The sequence below is a fragment of the Gymnodraco acuticeps genome, unplaced genomic scaffold (assembly GCF_902827175.1).
Source record: "Gymnodraco acuticeps unplaced genomic scaffold, fGymAcu1.1, whole genome shotgun sequence".
Taxonomy (NCBI): Eukaryota; Metazoa; Chordata; class Actinopteri; order Perciformes; family Bathydraconidae; genus Gymnodraco; species Gymnodraco acuticeps.
Genome location: NW_022992216.1, coordinates 523,171 through 549,994, shown reverse-complemented (window position 1 = coordinate 549,994; position 26,824 = coordinate 523,171). Strand labels below are relative to the sequence as shown.

General features: G+C 42.2%; 1 protein-coding gene across 1 annotated transcript in view; it reads right to left on the bottom strand.

Moving 5' to 3' along the window:
• The window catches only part of jph3 (junctophilin 3), a 62,868-nt gene that overhangs the window by 31,746 nt on the left and 4,298 nt on the right, over positions 1-26,824 (bottom strand). The window contains 2 exon segments of the mRNA XM_034205920.1: positions 11,405-11,770; positions 14,152-14,638. Of these exon segments, the coding sequence (XP_034061811.1) occupies positions 11,405-11,770; positions 14,152-14,638 (853 nt within the window).

The following is a 26,824-nucleotide window of genomic DNA, read 5'->3' as shown; positions in this document are numbered from 1 at the left end:
CCATCTCGAAAGTCATGGAAAAAATAGTATATGAACAGGTCGAAAAGTACCTCGCGGAAAATAAACTAATCTATGAATTTCAATCTGGCTTTAGAACATCCCACTCCACTAAAATATGCCTTCTTTATTTGAGCGACCACATCAAACAAGAGGTGGACGAGGGAAAGTACTGCGGCATGGTGATGCTGGACCTACAAAAGGCTTTCGACACTGTCAATCACCCCATTCTGATTGACAAGCTAAAAGCAATTGGTTTTGATAAACTATCGGTGAGCTGGATGCAATCCTACCTGGAGGGGAGAGAACAGATGGTGGACGTAAATGGTACTCTGTCCCCCCCCCTCCCAGTGAGCTGTGGTGTTCCACCAGGAAGCATATTAGGTCCGTTACTGTTCCTAATTTATGTAAATGACATGTCATCAGCATGTGACTGCAACTTGTTCCTGTTCGCGGACGACTCAGCCCTGCTGGTCTCTGACAGGAGCAGGTTGCAGGTTGAAAAAACCCTCAGCTCCGAGCTCGGCAGAATCTGCACCTGGCTCGCCGATAATAAATGATCATTACACCTGGGTAAAACAGAGTCCATTCTCTTCGGTTCGAAACATAATCTCAGCAAATCCGACGACTTCTCAGTTGCAGTGGGTGACATTATTGTCACAAGTAAGAAGGAAATTACATACCTAGGATTTATTCTTGAGGCAAACCTCTCCTGTGACAAAATGGCATCCAATGTAATAAAAAAAGTCAATCAAAGAACTAGATTCCTATACCGGATCTCCTCTCTGGTAAACAAAAACACCCTGAAAACTCTGGCAGGAGCACTCATTCAAGGGTACTATGACTATGCTTGCACGTCATGGTACCATAGCACCTCCAAGGCGCTAAAAATAAAACTTCAAACATCGCAAAATAAACTGGTCAGACTACTGCTTGACCTTTCATCTAGAACCCACCTCACCTCTGCCCACTTTGACAACCTAGGATGGCTTAGAGTAGACGACAGAGTACAGCTACTTGCAATGGGCCTGGTCTACAAGATCCACTACACCTCTATGGTACCCATGTACATGTCAAAATTCTTCCCAAAGGTCAAGGAATAACATAATCATAACACCAGAGGGAGCTCCACAAATCATGTGAAACCCAGATTTGGCACAAAAAAGGGGGAATACACGTTTCGCAATTATGCCACATCAAGGTGGAACGCTCTTCCCACAACTGTAAAGGAAAGTAAAACTATACTTACCTTCAAAACCTCTCTTAAAGAGCACCTTCGGGGGAGAGCATTGCAAAACTGGCCCCGGTAATGGTACAAATCTCAACCTGTCGTTCAATGGACAGCTTCCCCCCCCCATCTATGTATATACTCGCATTTTAGACTCTGTCACTAACTGTACATCTGTAGACTTGGTATGTCTTAAATGTCCGGTTAGGATGTATTAGAACGAAATCTAAAATGAAAATTGTAAATAAGCAATCTGTATGTAAAAAACCACCTGTATGTAAATTGTAAATAAGCCATCTGTATGTCAAATATGTCTTATATGTCTTAAATGATATGATGAATTGGAAATGGGGGACCCTGATGTAAACAAGACGAAAGTCTTTCTCTGGTCTGCATCCCCTTAACAATTGTATGTTTTGAGCTATACTGTACTGTACCCAATATACAAGCTGTTAATAAACTTTTCAATCAATCAATCAATCAATCGAAACGTTCATAGTAGCCGCGGGGCTAGCTGAAGCTAACGACTACAGGAAGAAAGCCCTGCTGATACACTCACTGGGCAGCGAGGGACAGCGGATTTTTCGGACACTCGGACTCGCTCCGAAATATGCGGACTGTGTTACACTGCTCACTGGACACTTTGCTGCCCCACAAAATGTTATGCTCCGGCGGATTGTTTTTCGGCAACGCCGGCAACAGGTGGGTGAGTCCGTCCACCATTACGTGGCTGATCTGAGGGGACTAGCCAGCCTCTGTAAATTCGGGGCGCTGGAGGATGAACTAATACGGGATCAGCTGGCTGAGCACACTAACAGCTCGACGCTCAGAGAAAAGCTGCTAATGATGACAGACAAGCTCACTTTAACAAGAGCAGTGGAGGTAGCTTTCCAGCTTGAGTCAGCAGCAGCTTTAGCATCCCAGCTAGCTCCCTCCTCCGGTTCTTTTCCCCACAGAGCCATGCTACTAACTCAAACGGTGGCGCTACCCATGGAGCCTCCCGGGGAGGTTTTCCCTGAGGACAACTTTGATGTGAACTTTGCAGCACGCCAGGGTACGGCAGCACGCCGGCCCTGTGGTAATTGTGGCTCATCATCGCACCAGAGTCGAGTTCCGAACTGCCCTGCCAAGGGACAGAGGTGTCAACGCTGCAGTAGCGTGGCGTGGGAAAAAAATTAGGGGAAGCCAATAATACGTCCTTTCTTTTGAGTCGGGGGTGTGGTGGTCAATGTAATAACGTAACCAGATGAGTGATTACAGCACCCGGTATCATTTTACACACATTTGTATCATACAGATGCAGGACTTACACACGCCTGTTATCTAACCGACAGGTCCGCACGCACTCTCCAGCCCAAACTCTAATAAGCATTCATTCACAAACTAAATCAGGAGACCTTTAACGTTTTACGTCCGATTCGCTCCTTTTTTCCTCCTTCTAACAGGTTCGTTTTCCACTGACCTTATTTCGAGCTATTTTCCTAAGTCCTATGGAGAAATCCCATTGATTTTTTGTCGAGGGAAACCGAGCGCAGCTTACTTCCGGATTTTAGGACGCGTCACTGCAACACTAAGTTGATGCGATTTGATTGGATTGTGAGGCAAGGGAAGCCAGCCGCCTCCAGCTTCCCTTGGCATGGCCCTGACCAATCACAGGTTGGAAGGGGCATCACGTGAGCCTCATCTGATTGGTCAATCCCTCGATTTTTTTTCACCAAAGGAAGCCAATTTCGGCTAGCGTCCTCTCAACAGAGAGTGCCATCTACTGTTTCACCATAACATGTAGAGGGGCGCTGTTTCACTCTTTGTAAAATACTCAATGAGAATGGGGGAGAGACGGGCCGGCACGTTCGTTCCCATCGACCTCAGGGCCTGCGTATTGTCTATGGCGCACGAGGGCCACCTGGGTATTGTGAAGGTAAAACAGCGCTGCAGGGATTTGGTGTGGTGGCAGGGCATAGATCGAGATATAGAGACATTGGTGAAGGAGTGCACGGCCTGCCTGGTCAGTGGCAAAACTGGCCCGCCACTCCCACCGCAGCCCTTGCAGTGGCCGCGCGTGCCTTGGGAGCACATGCAGCTGGACATCTGTGGGGAGCTGCATGGCGTCCCGCACCACCAACGCTTCCTCCTGGTGGCCTACGACCTCCATTCGAAATGGCCAGAGGTGGTCGCCACAGGGTCCGTAACGGCTCGGGTGGTCACAGACTTCCTCTCCTCTCTGTTTGCTTGGTGGGGCAGTCCTAACGCCATCACTACAGATAACGGCCCACAGTTTGTCTTCTCTGAGTTCGCCACCTTTGTGGAAGGGAGGGGGATTAAACACATCCGTACAGCTTTCTACCACCCGCAAGCAAATGGGAGGGTGGAAAGGTTCAACCAAACCCTAAAGAACGGGATCTGAGCACACCTGGCAGATGGTCTTCCGTTCTCAGCCGCGCTGCTTCGCACCTTGCTTCACTACCGGGCGACGCCGCATTCAACTACCGGCAGCTCCCCAGCCCTCTTGATGATGGGCCGTGAGCTGCAGCTCCTTTTGAATCGGCTACGGGCCCCGGCGGCCGTCACGCCAACAGCCACACCCTGCCAGAGCGCCAGGGTTGCAGAGGCTCAGCATTGCATGAAGCAGCGGTTCGACAAGAGACGGAGGGTGAGAGCGCCTCCCTTCACAGTGGGGGACTGGGTCAGGATTCACCGTCCTAAACGGGACCACAAGCTGCTATCCTTCTGGACGGCGCTGATGAAGGTCACCGCTCAACTGGGGTCAGCGGTGGCATGCAAGCCGGCTTCGGAAAGTGGTACCGCCCCCCATCGTGGACCCAGGGCCCAGGGAGGACGGGGACTTTGTTTTTCCTGATGAGCAGTTGCAGGGTCCAACCGGGTTCCCACCTGAGCCGGTTGACCCAGTGGTTCGTTTTGAAGCTCATCCGGCCCGTGTCCGGGTCAGACCAAGATACTTGGAAGACTATATTGTGAGCTTGTGACTCTCAGGGGTAATGTTCAGAGCATGGTCTGTTGCGTGGCAGAATAATCCACATGGCTATGCTGGTGACTGGCAGTCTACCCAGTTCATCTAGAGTAGATAGCTCAAAGTTAATTGGGTTCCTTGTGGGGGGGGGTAAATGTTATGTATGTGTCACATCAGGTGTGACTGTGCCTTTAAGATGGCACCGGGAGTTTTGGGATGTGTGAACCGGATACAGTTGTGGTGTTGTCATGGGAGCGTATGCAACAACGTGTTCAATAAACGGTCAACCTAAATGTCGTAGTCCAGTCTTATATATGCAAAGGTACCCTCCGTTGTGGACACTAGCTTACCGCCGCCCTCGCCCCCGGAGCAGCAGTCTTCGTTGCCCGAAACTACGCCACCCCTCTGCGGCCCGCAGGTGCCAGGATACCACGGCAAAACAGAGCCTGCCCAGGTATATCCAAACAAGTACCCGCCTGTACAGTGGGGTAAGGCGGTAATTTTGCAGCTTGTGGTATAAAAATAGACTGGCTAGAATATTCATGTGAAAATAGTGCCATATTCTGCCATGCCGGTAGAAATGTTGGGTCAAAAATAATGCATACAATAGCACAGATGACTTCACCACGAATGGCTACAAAAATCTCATATCCCAAGCTTATCAACAAGCTAATGTTGCAGCTGAAATGTTCTCCAGGTCACAAAGTCAACCTCACATGATGATGTGATACCAGTTTTCAAGCACAGTAAATATTCTCTTCCCAGAGTATATGATGGGACCAAAGTGACCAAAGTACATGGTTTTAATAATACTTTTGCTTTTCAATGTTTGCCATTTCAAACCATGAGCTGGTTCAAATAATATTTGCCTTGATTTACAATATGTTCTCATTTGTTTTATCAGTACAGTTTTGAAGCTTTTGGGCTTTTCTTTGCCATAGTCCACTTTGGACTATATGAAATATTTCAGGATTGCACTTTTAACTCACTTGAAATGTTCTCACTTGCTTGGTTTCAAAACATAACAAATGCCATAATCTGTTCATTGGGGACCATCAATGCTATTTTTCATTGCTGTTGCCGGCCACTATTGCTCACGTAAACCTACTACTGCAAAATACAGAGCCCATTCCGTGTCCTGTTATTGTTTACTTCCTCTCTGCCTTCTTCTGGTGATTTATCTGACGTCCAGCGCTCCGTCTTTTAACCTCTTTTCCTGTCTCTTTCTTGATCCTCCTTAGCAACCTTCATTATAGTCCTTGACAGTGGTCTGTACTGTATTAACAACGTGAATTTACAATCAGAATCGAGTATTCAACTAAGCCGTGTAATACAAGTTGTTAGTAGCCTTAAGGGCCTAAACAGTTGTTATGCTATACCACATTGCCCTTCACTGGATGTAGAATGAGCTGCACTAAACTACATTTTAGCATTTAAAATACCTAGCCATTCTTTTGCGGTTATTTTGGTTAAAGTAACTAAAAAGTAACTAAAAAGTAGTGTAACTCATTCATTTCAGAGACAGTAATAAGTCATATGTAATATATTACATTTTGGAAGTAACTTGCCCAACACTGCCTAGGATTAACTTGACTTGACAATCGCTGTTCACTGAAAGAGTTCAGCAAACGGTCAACTATACTGAAGTACTGCCTATAACTTATTAAAGGTATACCGATGTTTGAAATGCTACATGTAGTGCCTTTAAGTGGATAAAGGGATACTAAGGCCAAAAGGGCGAGGACGATAAAGGAGGGCAGGGAAGCAGAGGAGAACCAAAGCAAAGAGGAAGACAGACACAAGCATACTGAGGTGAGGTGAGGTAGGGTGAGGAGAGAGACACGGAGAGAAAGTCTAATCCAGGACTCTGCTAAGCTCCTCCATCATCTCCGTCATTACTCTGAACCAGCTGATGAGGGTGATTCATACCTGAACATCTGACAGAGCTTTCCGGTTTGCAGCCCCGCTAATAGTGTGTGTGTGTGTGTGTGCGAGTGACAGTGTGTGTTGGGCTTCAGGCTTTCTGATGAAAACAAGGTCACAGGATTGCTGTGAATGGCTCCATCCACAAAGCACAGTGAGTCACCGGTGTGTTTGTCTTGTACCGACTAATCATAGGTAGCCACATCAGCAGCACAGCATGTGACAGCAGTGCATATCAGCCTAGTATCCTAAACACACACACACACAAATCCAGGATTTATTGTTATATCAGCCACTTGGACAGCAGATTCAGCACTTCTGTTCTCCAGCAAACCTCACCTTTGACCTCTCTTCTTCCCGACCGGATCAATATTAAGAAGTTTGTTAAATGTTCATAAACAGACGATGCGCCTATTTAGAAACAGACTCCAGGAAAGTGTGACAAAGAGCTGCATAATTGGTGAGGAAGATATCTATCATATAGCTCTGGGACTATCTGCAGCAAATACCCTGTGACTGTGTTTCACCTTTCAGGGCTTCTCCTGGTGTTCCACAAGGAAATACCCTGCTGTTCTGTTCTGGGACAGAGATAGAGAGAGGGAGGGAGAAGGAGAGGATGTCCTGTCCTGCTGCTGTCTGAATCTGGGTTAGATATTTCTCTGTGGGTGAATGTGCGTACCGCAAAGACAGAGCTGGTTTTGAGACCATATGACAACTGTAGCCTACCTACTGCATGTACATTTTGGGTTATAGCAAATATTAGAGAGTAACCGAGGAAACCATCATTGGATACTTCATACAAGGACATCCTGCACTAAACTTGGCAAATGTTCTGAAGAGCAAAACTTTCTGCTGCTGCTGACAAGATTCAGCTGTCGCCTAAGCACTTTTTTCTGCATCAATTACTATATCTATTTAATCTCTGTCACAACACACAACATTTTGTGGTTTTAAAATCTAGTTTAAATTGAGAATTATATTTCTGAATGTTCATCATACCACTGCCTTCATAAAGTAAAGCTGTATCATTTAAACGTAATCAAAAGACAGGACTAACTTCCACACTTCAATAAAGCCCCTTTCCGTAACGCCACTTTCCATAAGGCCACTTTCCGTAAGGCCACTTCTAACGCTCTTCCATTATGCCAATTCCGTAACATCAATTCCTAACCAAGAACTGTTGTTGCCTAAAGCTGACCAAGTACTTTTGATGATTTCACAGAGTTTGACTGTCGCACTGATTGCAAAAGAAGAAACAAATGGATATTAAAGGGAGTTTAGTCTTTTCCCAAAGGTCATTATACTTGTGAAAAAACACCTGCAAAAGACATGAACATGTGTATGTGTATACATAAAGGCCATCGGAACAATGGCATGTCACCATCAAGATGTGTCGGCATTTAGCTTCAAGCACCTCAGCTGTGCTTCGCCTCACAGCTGCTTTGCATGGTTAAATACCCTTATGCAATGCACTCATGAAATAATTTCATTCAAGAACTTTTTGTATTGAGATCAGGGTTTATTGCTTTAGGCATCTAAAAAGCGCACCCTACTTTAGACAAGGGCACTCTGTCCCTCCCCAAACATAAATCAAGCTTTAACCCCTAGTGCACAAGTATCCAAGGACAACTCTTTTTAACATACATTAGCTGAAGTTTACATCACCTGATTGTGTAGGTTTACACATTACTTTCTTAAAGCAGCCAGATTCAGGTACGAATTGTGACTATGATTATGATCATTCAAACATAGTTCAAACCCACATATATTTTAAATGATTTTTTTTTTTAAACGAGAGACAGCCACTGGATTATAGCCTGACAACAAGACAGAGGCAGACAGACAGATGTAAACCAACAGATTGACAAAGAAGCAAACAGTTTGACGGACAAATACAACATGCTGGGTTACGACAGCCAGGGTTGCATTGTCAATAACGTTTTGAGGAAGAGATCATTTGTGAATATCCATGTAGGGTTTGGGTGGATAAAGGATTCAAACAAATATCTAACTTTCACCCAGGAGTCAAATTGTCATCGTACGTAACTTCAACGATATACAAACATACTTATTTTCAAGCCAAACCATGATCTTTTTTCTTAACCAGGTAGTTTCGTTGCCTAAACATAGCTGGGTAAAAAACATACTTCCCCTCGCAAACTAATTTAGTTGGAAGCTCTATATTTAAATCTAGAGTCCGCTTTTCGCATTCATACCGCTTGTATTAGCAAGGTTTTGTTCCATATATCCTTAATGTACTGTAAGACAGACCAGTGACTGATGTGTCCACTGAATAAGGTGAGCAGCTGTAGGACATTTTGGTCAAACTGCCCTACAGACTGTCATAAGTGTGTGTGTGTGTGTGTGTGTGTGTGTGTGTGTGTGTGTGTGTGTGTGTGTGTGTGTGTGTGTGTGTGTGTGTGTGTGTGTGTGTGTGTGTGTGTGTGTGTGTGTGTGTGGACCATAGTTCAGTATCTTTGCCCTCTCAGGCTGCCTGCCAACATTGTTTGCATAATGCGGTAATACATCTCACTCGCATTTACTTTTCCTGTTTCACTTTTGGATTGTTTTATCTCTAACTCCTACTTTTACACTATTTTCTTCTCACTTATTTTCTTTGTAATACTTGTGTGTTCACATTATTTCCTTATCTAGCTTGTCCATCTTAGTCTTTACACATGTATGAATGAGGCAATGTTCTCTTCAACAAATGCAAGCACAATGACACGTACTGTGTACATGTAAGTAGGGATGGGCAATATGGAGAAATCAAATATCATACATTTTTCAGGAAATACATCAATATATTGTTACAATATTGTAAAGTAAACTAATGGTGAAGTTTTTACATATATTGCATTGGTTATGTGGGTATAATGGCTAAGTGGGTAAACAGCTACAACAGTCTGGTAAATTCAGCAAAAATAAATCCCATTACTGTGTACTGCATTTAAAACCACGAAAATACACTTTTCGACTTGAAAATCCAACACGATATTTAGTCTCATATCACAATATCCATATAGTATTGATATATTACCCAGACCTACATGTAAGTTACAGTAATTGACATGCTGTTAGCGTGTTCCATTATTGATCTGTTTCAAGGTCAACTTCTAATCAGATAGTAAACCTAACCCCTTTATGGACCACAGGTTCATTCACAATTCAGTGTCACTGGGTTTGTGAATGGACCTGTAAACATTTATCCCAATTGTTGCTCATATATTTCCTTTGCAGGATAGGACACCTCTTGTACAACTCAACCCAACAGATGGGTGCTGGTATTTTAAGGCTAGTTATCTTCTTTGAAGATGTTTAATATCCAAATGACAATTTAAGTTTGAAATGTTTGCTCGGTAAGTGCAATTTCACCAAATAAATAAACTCACGAAAAAAACAAATTGAGAGAGAATCCTATCTAATTTCAAAGCCAACAGGGAACATATTACAATACAATCAAATGCTTTTTGCCATTATGTAATGATCAAACCTTTAGTTTTAAAAATGCAAGTCAGAGGAAATTCCAAGTAATTTTCCAAGCGCTGATTCAATCCAGCCAATCATCCACTTGTTCCACTCAGATTCATCTTAAAAACGGCTTACATACCAATACAGCCATTGGGAAACTAAGTGTTGTATAGTGTTTCTATATGACTTTTCAGAACTGGCTAACTATTTTCTGGTGGATATAAAAGTATCTGCAGAATGGAAATCTTGTGAATCTAGCAGCCAAATTGCTTGCTCATATTGGCTTGAACTCATTATCCAAATGTTCACTTCGACACTTTTTCAATGTTCTTATCAAATCCTTACCTAACAACCCCAATCTACTAATGAGGTTTTAAAAATAAGTTTTGACAGAAAGTAGTGCCACAGAACTACTGTATACATGGCCTATAACCTGGTTCCTTGAAACAACAAGGTCTGGTAGCAAAATAGGTCATAGGCCTACTTGTGATGGCTCTCCACATGACACAGAGTGTCGATGTGTATCCATGATTACTGGTCCCAGGACAGTTAATTCATTTCTAGATGGTTCTTGGCTGAAAAACAAAGATTACTGCTTTTTTTCCTGTCCAAAAGTTTTAGATCTGTAAAGAAGGTCAGGGCTGGGCCATTAGCATCAAAACCCAGACAGTGCCCATTGTTTTAGTTCAATGAGCAGTTCTAACGAGAGCAAGATCTCATTTCCATTCAGCAGAACATCTTCATCATCACCTTACCACTGACCGTCTCGCTTTACGTGCCGCTTCACTTACATAACCTCCTTAACCCTCGTTTTACCTTAACCCTAATCCTGTTCTTAATCTTCCATTGATCTCAATGCGTATTCAGGCCTTCTACAAGTGTTATCACTCCCTCAAGGAGTCAGACAATACACATGGAGACCTTAGTATTTGGTTGACTCTGGAACAATACAAAGACATGAAGATAAGATAGAAAAAGAAAGTGCTGAAGTTGAGGAATCAATCATTTTGTCACTGACTATAGAGTTCATTCACCTTTTTCATCACATCGCCGTTGAAGTTCCCTTTATTATTTTATGAGTGAATGCCTATCCATTCACACCAATTCAACATTTAGTGCTGATTCTGACTGTTCAGTTCAGTTCTAGATTTAGATTAGGATGATCCTAGTTTAGATACTTTACTTTCAGTATTAAAAACAGATTCATACGAATAGAGTTCAAAATGTTAATGGCTCAAAATACAGTCTTTGGCAAGAGAGAGTTATCTGGTCATGATTTTGTTGTCTTTCGCTGTCTCTTTAATGAGGAAGTACTGTAACAGTGTTCTCAGTCTCCTTTGCTAAGAGCCACTGATTTGGTCAGTGACACTGATGGTTCATTGTATTCTGTTCATTTTGAAGATGAAATGTTTAAGATTAGTACGAACATGAAGACAGCTAGTGGAAATGTTAAGAAAGTGATTATGGCTACACCATATGACCAGGCTCTGTAAAACCTTGTAGATATATTAGTACTTTTCCCATGTCACTTCAAACCAGTAAAAGGAAACAAACAGACAGAACACAAACCAAGAAAACTCTCATGTGAAAATAAAATAAATCGCTTTGGAAGTAATGTTTGTGCTCATTCAGGACCCCATCTCTAACAGTACAAAGTTGATCTTCAAGGCCTCTATCACATCACATTAGCCATGACCTAGCTAGCAAACACACAACCACTTCTAGACTTGGTGGCCTTTTACTTGCACCAAAGGAATGGTGGAGAATGACTAACCCAACAAGTCAGACTCATCCACAAACCAGCGTAAAGCGCCTACCTGGACATGGCGATCTCAGCCTTCTGCCGGGCGATGTCGGTGGCTTTCTGCGCTCCCTCCACGGCTCGGTCCACCTTCTCTCGGATCTTACTGGCCCGAAGCGGGATCAGGTTCTTCCTTTTGCCGCTCACCAGAATGTTCTGTTTGTACTTCCCTTCCTCTTTTGTGCCATCAGGAAACGCGGTGCAGCCGTAGCCATGGCGCTTGTTGCTAAGCCACTCCCCCTCGTACTGCAGCCCGTCGGACCGCCGGCTAATGCCGAATCCTGTTCGCTTGTCGTTCTTCCACTCCCCGCAGTAGGTCTCTGTTGCCGTGGCGTCCACATCGTCGTCTGCGACGGCCAATTCTGCATCTGCATCTCCGAGGCTGAAAGATAAAATGTGGCATCGGTTTTGCTGGTACGCTAATGGCAATGATTTCCATCCCCAGTGTTTATAAAGTATTAAGATGTGGTCAGGAAGTGGTTAGCTTAACCTAGCATAAAAACTGCAAGCATGGAAAGAACAGATAGCCTGACCAAATGATAAGCCTATCACTTCCTACAAAGTTCAACAATGTACAGTATGAAGTCTATTTAAATTGCACACAAAGAGAAATAGAAGGAGAAAAATTAAAATGTGAGATTTTATGGGAAGTTTCATGGCTTATTTTCCTTCTGTTTAAAGTCTAGTGCTAAGCTAGGCTAAACATGTCCTCAGTCAAGTCTAAACTCTTATCATAAAGACTTAAGATTGATATAATTTGTCACCTGGAAACAAAGAAAATATAGGACTGTGATGCCCCTGTGGGTTCATCTGGAGAGGGTGTGGCTGTGCTGCATCCAGCTTGATATGGTGTGTCTCCTCTTTGTTGTGGCCTTTTGAGCCAGGTCATAACAACGACCTTTCCATAATGTTCAACTATTTCTAATACGTTTTAGAGCAAAACATTTGGAAACAACCTTTTAATTCAAAAGATCACAACTGGAAATGTATATTTTCTTCTGGATGTGCTATGTAGGATAAACGTCTGAAGAACTTGACAATAAATAATACAGTAAAAAGGCTTCACTGATATTTCCCCCATTCACTTGTCCCTGTCTATTCATATGAAGCAAACCTCTGTATGAAACTCCCCCATGGTCTGCTACCGTTCAGTCCTTTACAAGTTGCTAGGAAATCTTCACATTGGCTTGTTTTAATCTTGCCTCCTCTGGCCTAGATTTTTTACTTCCCTTTAGTATGCTTTTTACTGGCCAAGCATAAGATGTGTGTTTATATTGGGTTGCCAAGATGATAATATCTTACACTTCAGTAAATATTGTATAAATTGCAATACACTCCATAAAAAGGATGTATTTAATCTTGCATTCATATACGAGCCCTGAGAGGCAATGTTGTATACATATTTACAGCAGTAGAGTGGACAAACCTAGAAGTTGTTCTCCTTATCAGCTTTGCCAATAATTAATCAGACCTGATAAGCTGCTGTCAGCCACTTCGCCAACCAGCAGGATAAGAGCTGCTGACTCTTGTCGTCGAGTAATTGGTACCTTTAGAAATAGGCCAACTCAATCCAGCGTACTTGGAATTTTACATTAAGCCTTTCTATTGGTACACGATTGATTAATTCCATTCGGAGTCAAACTGCTACTTTTTACACAATGAATATAACACGCCATTGGTACCTATTAGATTGTCCACTCTTTGAATGACTATTGGCTGGTGCCTCCAATACGATTGATCAGAAAAGAGAAACAGTGGAGTAGAGAGGTGTAAATAACAGGCTTAACACTGGATAAGACAATGTAAACGTTTTATCAGGCCAGCTGACAAGCAACCTAATCTTTTGACCTAAAGGCCGATTTGGACCGGGTTCCAATCAATTTTTAAGACGCTTAAATAGGACAGGTGCGTGTTCTTACCTTGAATCCTCCCAATGAAGGACGGTTTGCTTTCAGCGGGCCTACGTCATTACTTCCTGTCTAATCACTCTATCTTTCTCCCTGCTTTTATTCATGTAATTACTCAATGACAATTGGTTTGACTCACTTTCTGATTCCTCCAATTATTTAACTGTTTCCAGTTTCTTTTTTCAGGACTTTTGATTGTAAGAGTGCTTTAAGTGCAGAGTCAGCTAGCAGAGTATGACGTTATTTATGTTATGTTGAAAGGACATTGAAACAGCTTTGACATTTTTCTATGTGAAACAGGATATTTGGGGACTTGAGGAAGGTTTTAGATTAATTCAGTTAAAGATGAACAGTAGCCTATAGATCTTTACATAATAATGTGTACAAAATTCAATGTTGTGTATGACAATCAGAACTTTAATATCAGACTAGGGCCTTCATATTGGACGTCTCAAACCTGGATCAGACTGAATCCCAACTTGTTTTTGTATTCTTGCTTTCTACATTAAGGTGCTTATTGAAATTAGGTGGAGAAAGATCTTAGTAAAAAGGAAACAGTTAGTAAAAAACTAAGACATTAATCCAGTCTAACTCCAGTCTCTTGCATCAAAGTCTGAACCGAAATGCTTCAGAAAATTGGCACTGAAGGTTGTCATTGGACATCAATTGTAAGGTGCGAAATATACCAGAGTAACTCCTAGGGTACCGGTTTACAATATAAAACGAAGCCTTTCATTGTGTCCATTGATTTTTGGTACTAAACCTTCTACCTCACTAACTAGTAGGCCGTAACCCTCCCTGACCTGCAGTAGGGCTTTCCCACCACACCCCCTCCATTGTCTACTCCTGCTATTACCTGATAGTAGAGTTGATATCAGATGCAGCTGAGGACACGGTACTCATCCCAGCCTCGCTCCTGAACGAGCTCTGTTTAGACCTCTGGGAGGCCAAAGAACTTCTGGACTCGGACTTCCTCAGCTTGAGCCCGGAGAGGATGGACCTCCGGAACAGTCCACTTTTTCTCTTTCCCTTAAGCAGCTCAGCCTCGCTGTGCGCCGTCAGCACAAACCCCCCCCGAGACACAGCGGGGCTGCTGCCGCTGCTGCCTGTGCTGCACATGGAGACGCTGGTGGTCAGAGTGCCAGGACCAGGATGAGTACCAGGAACCACTGCGCCGGTCCGGTCCAGCAGAGCTGTGCCGTTGCTGTGCTCCGAACCGGAGCGCAGAGAGTTTATGGAGGTACGGAGCGGGGAGCGGATGACTGCCGCCATGCCGTATGGGACACTCTGCCGGACTCCGTAGCCATGCCGCATCCCGCCGACCCACTGGCCTTGAAATGTTCCTGAAAAAGAAAAATACCACTTAAATACCAATTTCCATAAATATTCTCTGCAGTCACATACTGTATGTCTAATTATTTAACAAGGTGTGAAAGTTGGTGCTGCATACACAGGATGACTAGGCTACTAGAAAAACATATATCTTAAATTATAAGAACCCTTTTCAAAAATAATAATATTTTTTCAAGGGGAAGCATGCACAACCAGACAAATCGCTCACAAAAGTATTGGCTTGAATGCTAAACAGTCGCTAAAAGTCGATAAAGTGATACAATGACTTCAAAAGTTGGGTCTTCGCATTAGATCGCCTTCAATTTACAACGCAGTAGTAGAATCCTCTTCCTAAAATGTAACTATGTAATGTAAATGTCCTAAAGTAGGATATTGACGTACTAATTTTCCTGAATGTCAATCCCTGCTTCCATTCACACATAACCCCATGCAGAAAATGTTGCTAAACAATGTAAGGGTTAGACTGCATTAGTTAAAAGGGACCTCAACGTTAGCACACAGTACAGTATGTACTGTAGAATGCTTCCTTCAAGCAGACTCCGGAGAGAATCAATCAACAAAACCACTATGGGTCCACTGATGTAATTGTATGTGTTCGCTTCAGAGTACAACCCATGCTTTATGCTATATGGGGAATGTTTCCAAAAAGGTTTTCAAGACAAAAGAACTCAAGGAGGAAGAATGGTTGGTTTGGCAAATGTTGGTCTGGTTTACCGACCCACGTGCCTGAGCTTTTGTCGGATGGAAACTCACAAAGCCTTGATATTTATACTTATATTGCTACATTTCAGTGTGTCTTTTGTCGATATGGGGGTCAATAAAGGGTTCTACAACATTATTTAACTCTTCTGGTCCTGGCTGGATGGGAGGTACAGTATAACGTGATTGGTGTCCTTTCCTTTTGTTCTGCATGGTGATGCATGGCCATATTGACAAAGGTTTTTTTTTAACCTGAATTGACTTTGAGGGACATCCTGAAACTGCAATAACTGAACAGCAGTAAAAAATTACAAAACTTCTGCTCTGTGATATATTTTTCTGATTAAATAAGTAGAAAAAGTAACAGTTTGAGGAGTAGTTCTGTACATGGGAGTCACTTCCTCTTTTTTGTCCATCTACTCCCATTCATTCACAGTGTTGATGCACTACCCGCTATCACTGCTGCATAACAGTCCTTACATCCCCATGTTGCGGAAAAGTAGGCCATCTGAGTATGTGTTTGTGTCATTCCTCTCTCTCTCGCACACACTCACACAAATACACACACACTCAAATGGAAGTGTGTGTACCAATAGGAGTGCAAGTGATCCATCCCGCCTGCCCGTACCTCTGATGTAACAGCACTCTGATTCATTCTGTAGCGAACGCACTGGCTCTAACCAAACTACATGCCCATATATGGGCTGCAACCACATTCTTCTTCTGTGTCGCAAACACACACAAACATTTCCCTTGTGGGCTTGAGTGTCAGTGAAGTGGGAAGTGCTGAATGAAGCCAATTTTATAAGCCAATCGTATTCTTGCTTACGTACCAAGACAATCGCACAGGAACAACAAGCACACACACAACACGATCCACAGTTCTTTTGAATCACTTGAGTTAAAAGTGGTGTTACTTCTGAATCTGCCCTTGTCATTACGACAATGTGCTGCCTCATCCCTCATATAATGACAGTGTTTCCCATACATTGATTTATCTGTGGCGGCTGGTCTAATGGATAGTGAGGTGGGCTGATGATCGGAAGGTTGCAAGTTCAAATCCCACCTGGAACACCACTACTAGTGTGCCCTTACTAGTTACTCCAGGGAGAATGTCCCTGTAATTGCTCATTGTAAGTCGCTTTGGAATAAGGCGTCTGCTAAATGCCTAAATTGTAAATCATATTTTTGCGAGAATAAACCCCACAGATCCTCAACTCCGGTGTGTCTCACTCATTAACAACACAACACAGAGCAACAAGAACGTTGTCTACAGTAGCCATGAACTCGCATGTATTTTCTTATTTGAGGGTGGGGGGGTTGGATGCATGGGCCACCCGAATAGGTTAAGGGGCCTTTGGCTTTTCTTGCCGGGGGGGGGGGGCAGAATCAAATTATGTGGGAAACACTGAAACACATAACAAAAAAACAGGCTGTGTCATAGACAGCTGGTCAGCACATCTGGCCTTTGTAATCATGTCAGTACACAGCTGTACGACCATATGACAGTCAGATCCACACACACACACACGTTCCTGTGTCTTTCTGCTTACAGTGCATAAACAGGTGGAATCGATAAAAAATAATGACCTGTCGGCTTCAGGAAATAATAGCAGAACAATTCATTACGTTTTAGAGTTGCTGACTAGTGGATTGTGTTAGCTAGCTGTTTCCCTTGTTTCCAGTCTTACTGATACGCTAAGCTAACCAGCTGTTTAGCTTTATATTCCCCATTCTTTTATTTGTATTGTATCAACCACTCTTGTACTTTTTATACACTAGGGTCCAGTTTGGGGTCCCCAGAGTTGCTTCTCTATTCTGTGCAGATGTGCTTCTGATGGGTTCATCAGTATGCGCTGGAGCATGAAGAGATTGGCATGAGTGTCAGCACCTCAAGGTCTGAGGCTATGGTAATTTTCCAGAAAAACAACAAATTCCCAGCGGGTGGGGGCCCAGTTGCTGCACTTTCCGAAACGATGCAAATAAAAAAACTAAAATGTGCCAAAACACATGCGTGTGAAGAAACATCTTCAGCAACCACCTGACAACACATGCCCAGCATTTAGAAAACATTCAACTCTGTAAGATGTTTGGTTTGAAAAAAACAATGGTGCTCTTGGAGGAGATTCAGTTGACAAGGGGGGGATTACCTTGGTTGGTTAACCGCTAATCGTTGCACACCCCAACAAATTATTGTGACATCACAAAGTGGCCAAAATCTGATCAGCTCATTTTCAGACAGGTTTTTATATAAATGGATCAGGACAAAAAGGGAAAGAATATTTGTTTCTGAAACTTTCCAAATCTCGTAACGCAGAGGGGACACATGTTGATGTAGAAAAGACATGAAAAAGTGGATTTTGTATAATAGTACAAGGGACCTTTAAGGGGGATCCCTCCTCTGTTGCTCTCCCTGAGGTTTCTCCCATTTTTTCCCCTTAAACTGTGGGTTTTCTCTGGAAGTTAGATAGAGTGTGTCGTTTTTCTCATACTGATATTCTGAACAATCTGTGCTGTTGTATTTGCTGTAAAGTGTCTCTACTGTAGGCTATTTTTTATTATATGTACAGCACTTTGGCTCGACCAAAAATCGTTTATGAATGTGCTATATAAAACTTGATTTGATTTGATTAAGACTACTAATTAAAGTAAATAAAGTAAACCTGGCGATCGTCAGACAGGATTCCAAACTAAAGCCTCCATGGTCCAATGTCTATAAAATTGAAATAATACAATAAAAAGTTGCCTAAAAAAACGAACTATGCCAACACGACAGCAGGATTTACAGCGTCAGACTGCATTGGTTGGACCTAGGTGTTCCTCCAAAACTGTCAACTTCGCGTGTGAGGGAATAGATATCTGTTTAGCAGTGAGGGGGTTTTTAGGTTTTTTTCATGATTCCTTGGAAGCATACACCCCCATCAATCAGTAATGCCTGAGTAAATCAAATATTCAGTGGGGCACCAGTCTGCTTTTTCAATGGTGCCCTGTCGCTCTCCATGGTGCTGAAATATACAGTGTGAGAAGGCAGGCTGCTGATATTCCTTTTAAATCAAACACATTTACAGTTTCTATGTGACATCAGTGGCTTAACACTAGAAAAATATGAGCATCTGCCAGACTGAGGTACACACTTTTAACAGTCAGAAAAAAAACTCTGCATTGAACATAAACGCTTTGCCTGCTTTGTGACAGGAGACATGTCACAGCTGTTGGATTTCTGTGTACGTAAAGGCCTCAACCCCTGGGCCGACAGTTGTGAGGAGAATCTGCTTCACAACTCGCATGCCAAAACGATTTCACTGATTCTGCCTGGAGGCCAAACAGGAAGCACTCCCCATCATACGGGGCTATGAGCGAGGCCGAGGCGAGCGCGGGCACGATGCAGCCGCACGGAAAGAGTTAACACGGAGAGATCAAAGCTGTGGAAACATCACAGAGGCACAGCGATTTGATCACGCGCCAACCCCTGGGCTGAATTCATAATTGTCTATTTAACAAATGCGCGCGTCTGTTCTCTATTTCTAGGTTAAAGACCATCTGTCTCGTAGGGTCTGTATTTCATTCTTAGGAGTAGAATACACTTGTCAAAATCTGTAATATCTACCTGTTATTTTAAACCGAACTATCATTTGTTTTTCTCCTCTGATACTATTTTACATCTAAATATGTTGATTTGTGAAGCGCAGCAGTAGGAAGTGTAATCATGGAGCAAAGCAGACTGTAAAGGAGTTGAAATTGGTTATTTTATGAATTATTAATGTGTTGTTTCTACATGTAAGCACTTGTATTCAAAGATTGTCTGTGTCTTCATATGCGAGAGAAAAACAGAGGGAGAAACAATACTACACATGATCAATTTTCTCACACAGTGTACTTTATCTGTCATATTGTTTTTACCAGGAGGGGTTTCAGTGAAAGTGATTTCAATGTTTCAGTACTTATCAAATGCTCTAGACCAGTGGTGTCAAACTCAAGGCCCGGGGGCCAAATCCGGCCCGCGACTTCATTTATGTGGCCCTGCAAGAGCTTGCAAGGAATATAATACGTTTATTATACGGTTACATGCCGCTTTACAGAAGCACGTTGCCAATAAAATACATGTCCCACAATGCATCTCATTTTGTGACATGCGCACTGAAGAGACTTATTATTTGCCCCAGACTTCTGCTTTCAGACGTAGTTAATTATGTAGTTATTACCCTATCCGATAGTAATCAAATGCAGAGGCAATAATGTCATATAATACATTATTTTATATATGTTATATATTTATATTTATATAGTCTTAAAGTTACAACCGGCCCTTTGAGTGCAACCAGAATGCTGATGTGGCCCGCGATGAAATTGAGTTTGACACCCCTGATCTAGACCACAGCTCACATATGTATTCCTGTGGTGGAATAAGTACTCAGATCCTGTACTCAAGGAAAAAGTAGAAATACTATGGTCCTAAGAAATAGGGTGCGGGGGAGAAACTTCTGCACTTGAGCCTTTGCAGACCATTTACATGCACATGCACAAAACCCTATATAACACAGTAGGCAAGGGAAAAAGGGAAGGTAAGGAAAAACCCCAAAAAGTACAGAAGGGCCTCTTTAATTAAAGGTTCAGTACTGCATCATATCATAAGAGTGATTAAGTTGAACAAAATATAATGCAGTGAAAAACAAAATATCTGCCTCAGAAATGTGTTGGATTAGAAGTAAAATGTGCAGAAAATGTAAATAAAAAAATCTGAAATGTAAACTTAAGGGAAGTACTAACAAGGCGACTGTTTTAAAGTTGTTGCTGTGGTTGAGTTTCGATATTTTATTTTATCAATTTTTTATGTAAACTCTTGTTATGACCTAGAAAAAAGTGAATACTCTTCTACCAATATCTCTAAACAGTTCAACAGTATAAGTAAAGCAAATCATCATAAATAGCCAAAGGAGTCAACGCATCACTATTTGAACATGTGCAACCACAAAGTGAAAGACATTCATAGAAATCATTTTGTATTATTTTATCATTAAGCTGCAAGGGGAATGTGAAATAAAATATATTACTACAGAGGGGGAAAATGAAAAGATTCTCCCCTGCTCTTCAAAAACAAAGTGACACTACCCTTGGCCTTTTTCAGACCGTCCTCCTCTCTATTAATGTTCATACATTCTCTGTTTTTAGAGAAGTTGCCTTCACATCAAACTCATTAGTATGTCCAGTCAGTATTGCATCAGCAGTGTTGCAGGGCAGACTTCCCAGATAGATATTTAGAGTTTTTATGTTTCAGACATCACTGCTAATCCTCACTACAAACATCAAACCACTCTCATTACATAAGCTAAAGCCTGCAGAGGGCTTGTTGTGGTAGTAGAGAAGGTACGTATTACTAGCATCTGCTCTGAAAAAAACCTAATAAATACTTTTCTCTACTCGACAACTGGAGAATATCTGTGGGAATTCAAAAAAGCAATGTACTGAACTAAACTACAGGAGAAATGTGGCACGTGTTGGTGTGTGTCCTTGGCAGCGAATGCCAGTTGTTTTGTGTCACTTTTATGAAGTGATACAAACTGTAGTGTAAGAAATAACGGAGAAAGAAATATAACATCAAGTAACACAACATAGAAGCCTGTGACCTAAGATTTTCAACGACATAATTACTCTGTAGCTATGTTAGTTTGGCAATAAAGAACCTTGAACCTTGATATCAGCTGGAGAAAACAGAAACGTTTGCTCAGCTAAAAAGAGACAGATGGTTACTAAAGACAGGTAGAAAATACAACTGGCAAGAAACAAGCTTTTTAAAAGACAAGACAGCAACAGAGACGCACTGCAGACAGACGGACAAGCTAAACTATGCTCAAATCACTGAAAGCAAGGGAAGTCAGTAAAAAGCTAAACCCCTGCCTGTGTAAATCGCTGTGTGGGACCATTATCCGTTTAAGAGATTTTGCTTAGGCCCCTTTTCGGTCTGAGTCTTTCAGATTCCCATTTGAGGATTATTTATCTGCAAAAAAAATGTCATGAAAAAGACAGTCATAACATGGCAGTTTGAACATTTGAAAACGTCCACAGTGACCTCATTGTATATTATAGTCCAGTATAATCTGTGTATACAAATGGGTGGTCTTTACTTGTACTAACCTTTGGACTATCCAAATCAATCATACCAATACATGATGGCAAACAACATCAGGCATCAAATGGATGGCATGAACACCAACAGTCTCTTTAGAAAATAATGGCAAATAGAGTGGTGCAGGAACCTAAAACCGGGGAATGAGTTACAACTCCAGGTTCCCTCATCTGAAAGTTTCTTGAATGTGTCTTTGGTTAGACTTCTGAAATAAGGTCTGTGGTTAGCACAAGCTGAAGAAGAGGTGTTCATGTTGTGCTCTACGGCATAACATACGTGGCTCAGTTAGACTACAAAACGTCATCACAGCAAACATTAGCCGCCAGCTAAGCAGTGGTGATAGCTGTTAACCTCGGGTGATTGCATCGATGCTTCAAAAATCTGAAAATATTTGAAGATTATCCTGCTGAAAAAAAAGTGTTAAGTATCATAAACGTGTGTTTGCCTCAAAGTTTATTTTCTGCAATATACAAAAAGCCAATGGAATAATCCCATTGGCTTTTTGTATGGGGAACCCTTGCGATGCTAACCTCCAGGTTGCCCTACACAAATAGTCATCACTGCACCACTCTATAAGTCTCGACAACAATACATCTTTAAGATGTGGTCAGAGAGACAGTCCTGTACTAGATCTCAAATTAAGTGTGTTCATCAACATCCAAACAATCTGACAAACCATCCGTGACAAACCCACAATTGAAGAAAGGACATCTTCTCAGGATTCAAAGACACCTCGTGGAAATCTGGAAAGGCATCAGGACCTGCCAACATCCCTACTTTAACAGCATGATGGAGATGCTCCACCCTCTCTTCATCTGCCATACACGGCAGCTGTAGCGAGTGTGCAAACTACGGAGGGATCACAGTCCTATCCTTCCCAGGCAAAGTGCTTAACAGGATCATCTCGGACAGAATAAAGGTATTAGTCAGCATTCAGCTGCATACAGCAACAGGAGAAGCACGGTGGATTTCACCGGGACAGTACTGACCAGATTACAACTGTGTATGCAGACTGAGCAATGGTATTCCGCACCATATCTATGTTATTAAAGTGATGTCTTCAAATAAGGGAACTCAATGTTGATTGGTCTTATGGCCCAACTATCAAAGTCCTTGCATCTGCAGTATTAGTAACTGGGTGTCTTCGGCGACAAAACTGGGGAAAATACCTTTATTGTATCGCTTATTGCCATACTCTTTGAAAAAAAAATCTCAATAGTGTCGTTGATTTGGTTTCACGCAAAGGATATAATAATATGATAAAATATCCGTTTCAAAAGAGCTATTGTAAGGTTGTGCTTATCGCCTTTCAATAAACACATTTTTTTGGGCACTTCTACATAAACATCACTGCTCAGACCTAAAAGTCGACGCCTGTCAAACACTCATAAGGCACTGACCTCGTATTGAACTCTAACAAATTCACAGCAGTCACAATATGCTTATCAATTGAGGGTTTTTACCACAGTCTCTTGCTCGTCTACAATCAGTTCTGCTCCCACAAAAAAACAAAAACTGACAGTCTGCAAGGGAGAGATGCATTCCCGAAAGTAAATCCACTATTACTGGTATAAGAAGAAACAAATTTACACCAAATTCGTTATCAACACGTTTCGTTATCAACACGTTTTGCTCAAATATTGCAGCACCAAACTGTTAAAGAAGGTGGTTAGAGGAATGGAAGAGGCAGTCTGTTTTCACACGATCCAACAAGTCCGCCAGCGGTGGATTTTTTTTTTATGTGTATGCACAGCTGCATGTAAATGTTAATATTAGTGGAACATTTATTTGCATAAGCCCCAGTTCAGGAGGAATGTTGTCTTTTTTGGAATAAGGCCAAAAATGATAGTTGATAAAGTCATTGATACTGTAGGTAAGCCGCAAATATAGAAAAACAACATTTCTGCAGGTAAAACTACCCTTGAAAAGGCACTAAGGATAGGCACTTAACACCAACAACAAGTAAGTCATAGGCTACTTCATGGAGAGATAGATGTTCACCATGACAGCCAAGAGAATGCTGAAAGATACATAGAATACAAAAAGGATCAAACAGGGATAACTTGGTCAAAATAGCAAACTAAGAATGGTAAACTTATAAAATTGGTTCTCAATGGTAATCACAACTGATCTGATTGGTCCATAGAAACACGCTTAGTTACAGTATAATAGAGAACAGGGGGGTACTGTTAGCTAAGGAGCCTCCTCCCACACGCCTGAATATATTCATTCAAATACAGCCTTTTACATGCACCTGTTATCGAGCTACAAAATGTTGCATCTAACCATGAAATGACCCAAAGGAAGCGTTTATTTTTGATCTCATTTGGCCCACCTATAATATCTCAGACTAGAAACTAATTTCTGTAGTTGCTGGGTGTACTTAAACATGGGGAGAGAATGTATTATGTCAGCTTACACAACATGGTCAGAGCTGGAATAATTACCGCACAGTTAGCGGCTTTTAGCACGCTAGCAAGATGTGTTCATGTAGGACAATTACAATGTTGTAGTAGCGTATTTGCAAACAGCTGGGGGACGGGGTTCAGGATGCTGCTGAGTTACATCTAATGAGGAATCTGTCATTTAAATGCACTCCGAGATAAATAATGTTGCACTTCTTCTTTTATATTCTGTTTCTGTAAAGTGTTCATGGAACAAGGGATGTCTAAGTGAGCTTCTGTTTGACACTGTGTGTGGTGTTTTTGATGTTAGATACAACAGCCACTACTGCTGTAATCTGGAGCTGTTGTACACAGTGACAGCGTTCTGCCTCTCCCTTTGTGAATCACTTCATTTCTCACTAAAATGATTACAGCATCTGTCGTCTTATTACTCTACCTCACTCTCTGTGTGTGGTGTGTGTTGTGTGTGTGTGTGTGTGTGTGTGTGTGTGTGTGTGTGTGTGTGTGTGTGTGTGTGTGTGTGTGTGTGTGTGTGTGTGTGTGTGTGTGTGTGTGTGTGTGTGTGTGTGTGTGTGTGTGTGTGCGTGTGTGTGGCGCGTGTGTGTGTGTGTGTGTGTGTGGTCGGTAATCAGCCAGCTTAGCTCTTCATCTCAGTAAACACCATTAGCCCGGAAGGCCGAGCCAGCCAATCAGAGCCTGGTAGAGCCGGCTGGGCGGCCAATAGCGGCAACGAACACTCAGTCCCTCGTGACACGCTGACCTGCTGCATGTCGGTGAGCGTTGCTATGGAAACCCTACTGTACCGATCGGCTCCGTGGAAATGCAGTGGAGCGAGGGAGGATAGAGAGAGGTGGGAGGAGAGGAGATAGAGGAGAAAATCCAAACAGCAGAGTTAAGATAGAGGAGGAGTGATTCCTGGAGATGTGGCATCAGGTGTAGTTGAAGGGCAGAGTGGGACTGGCAGTGAGTTAGACCTGACTGTGGGAAACATAGCTGGCTCTGAAGTGCACAGCGTGTTCCAAAAGTATGTAGGCAGCGGAGCATCTTGGCTCCTCACTCTTATTGCTACGGACATGACGGAGCCTCAAGGTTTTCAGCTTCAATCTCAGAGCGACCTGCGTTTGGCCATATCGGAAGACAACGTGAAGACATATGACCTATGGTCACTTTATTTTGCGATGCCAAAGGAACTTGCACATGTTCAAATCACTTGTTCAAGGGGCCCTATTATGCTTTTTGGAGTGTGTTAAATAGGTTGTTGTGCATGTAAATAGTCTGCAAAGGCTTAAATCCCAAATTCCCTCCAGAGGGAGTTTCTCTCCCAAGCAGTTTGAGTGGTTCAGATGTTGACCAACCAGGCAGTATGAGAAAAAAAAGCACTTTGTGAATGTTAAAGTATGTAAACATGTCACAGGTGAAGAAACTAAATACAAATATGAAATCTGAAAATGTGCATAATAGGGCCCCTTTAAAGGGTTAGGGTTTTGATTTTACAATTAAAAAGTCTTGAGGATTATCCTCTGTCATTTATGCATAATTGAGGTCCAGTACACTGTAATAAATCACAAAGGCTGACATGTGAGATGTAAGATGATAATTAGAAAATACATGTAACATTTATAATAACGGTCGAAATACTCTTTCGTTTAATAAAGTGGCCATAGAAGTAGAATTGTTTATCTTAAAGGTCCCATGTCATGCTTTTCCGGTTATTACCCGTCCCCTTGTGTGTTATGAAGGTTTTTCTGCATGTAAACGGTCTGCAGTCACAAACCCTCAAAGTACACCCTGTAGGGAGTAAAACTCTAACACAGAAAAGACGTGTCTATGCTGCCCCAGAACGCCTCGTTGGAGATTTCTCATTTTCCATTTTTTTCTTCCTGGGCCTATTGACGTCACCACGTCCAAATGGACCAATTGGCACACAGCTATAGAACAATAGGCACACCCTCTGCCAGGGCGGACTCCCGAGCAGATCAGGAGTCCGCCCGGGAGGCTGGTGTGAGCAGACAGTGTGAGGTGGATTTCCCGCTGTGTTTCCCAAGCTCAGCGGAGCTCCGCACACACACTCACTCACTCAGCCCCGCAAAACAACATTGCTTTTAAAATCTGTGATGCTATTCCTGCCTGTTTCTCCAAACTCAAGGCTTGCCGGACGCTGCCAATGTAGGTAATACACCAGCTTTGGATAAGTTCCTCATAAAACCCCACTTTGAACAATCCAAACTTTCCTTCTAGATGCACAAATGGCTCTTTCCAACAAGATCGCACCAAGGTACAACAAGTCCAATCTGTTGAATCTAAAACTACTCTTCCTAATTAATGTAATTTAACAGTTATTTTTCTCTAAAATTCTCTCTTAAATTACTGCTATGAAAAAAAAGAATATAAGTCAGTTCTAGATCCACTAAAAACTCATAATTTTGTGCTGAATAGAATACTGTTTTTACTTTTGCATTTATCTGCACTTTACCTTTGCTGTACATTTCCCCTCTATGAAAAGAATAAAGGATTTCTTATTTCTGACCTTAGTAAGTTTGCCCTTGAGCAATCGTACATTGTTAGACTAATACAAATAAGAATTTGTACGTTTATCGATCTTGCATAAGGACCAATGTCTCTCTTCAATGTTATTAAAGTTTCTGTAGCACTAGCCCATTACAAATATATAATCTTGGTCTTTACCTGTGTGAACGCCTGAGACAACTCTTGTATTTTTGTCTCGCCTAATGTGCAGACACAGTATCAAGCTGAGCGACACAATGTGAAGACGGCTCAGTAAGGCCCTGTGAAAATCTTGTTAGTTGAGTAGGTCAACCATATAGCAATGTTTCTTATTATCTCTCGGTTGAATTTCGTTGTGTTATGATCAACCTTGATCATCAATCCTTTCTATAAAAGCATGTTATTCTACCTCCTAGACGAAATCAAGGACACATGCATGCTGT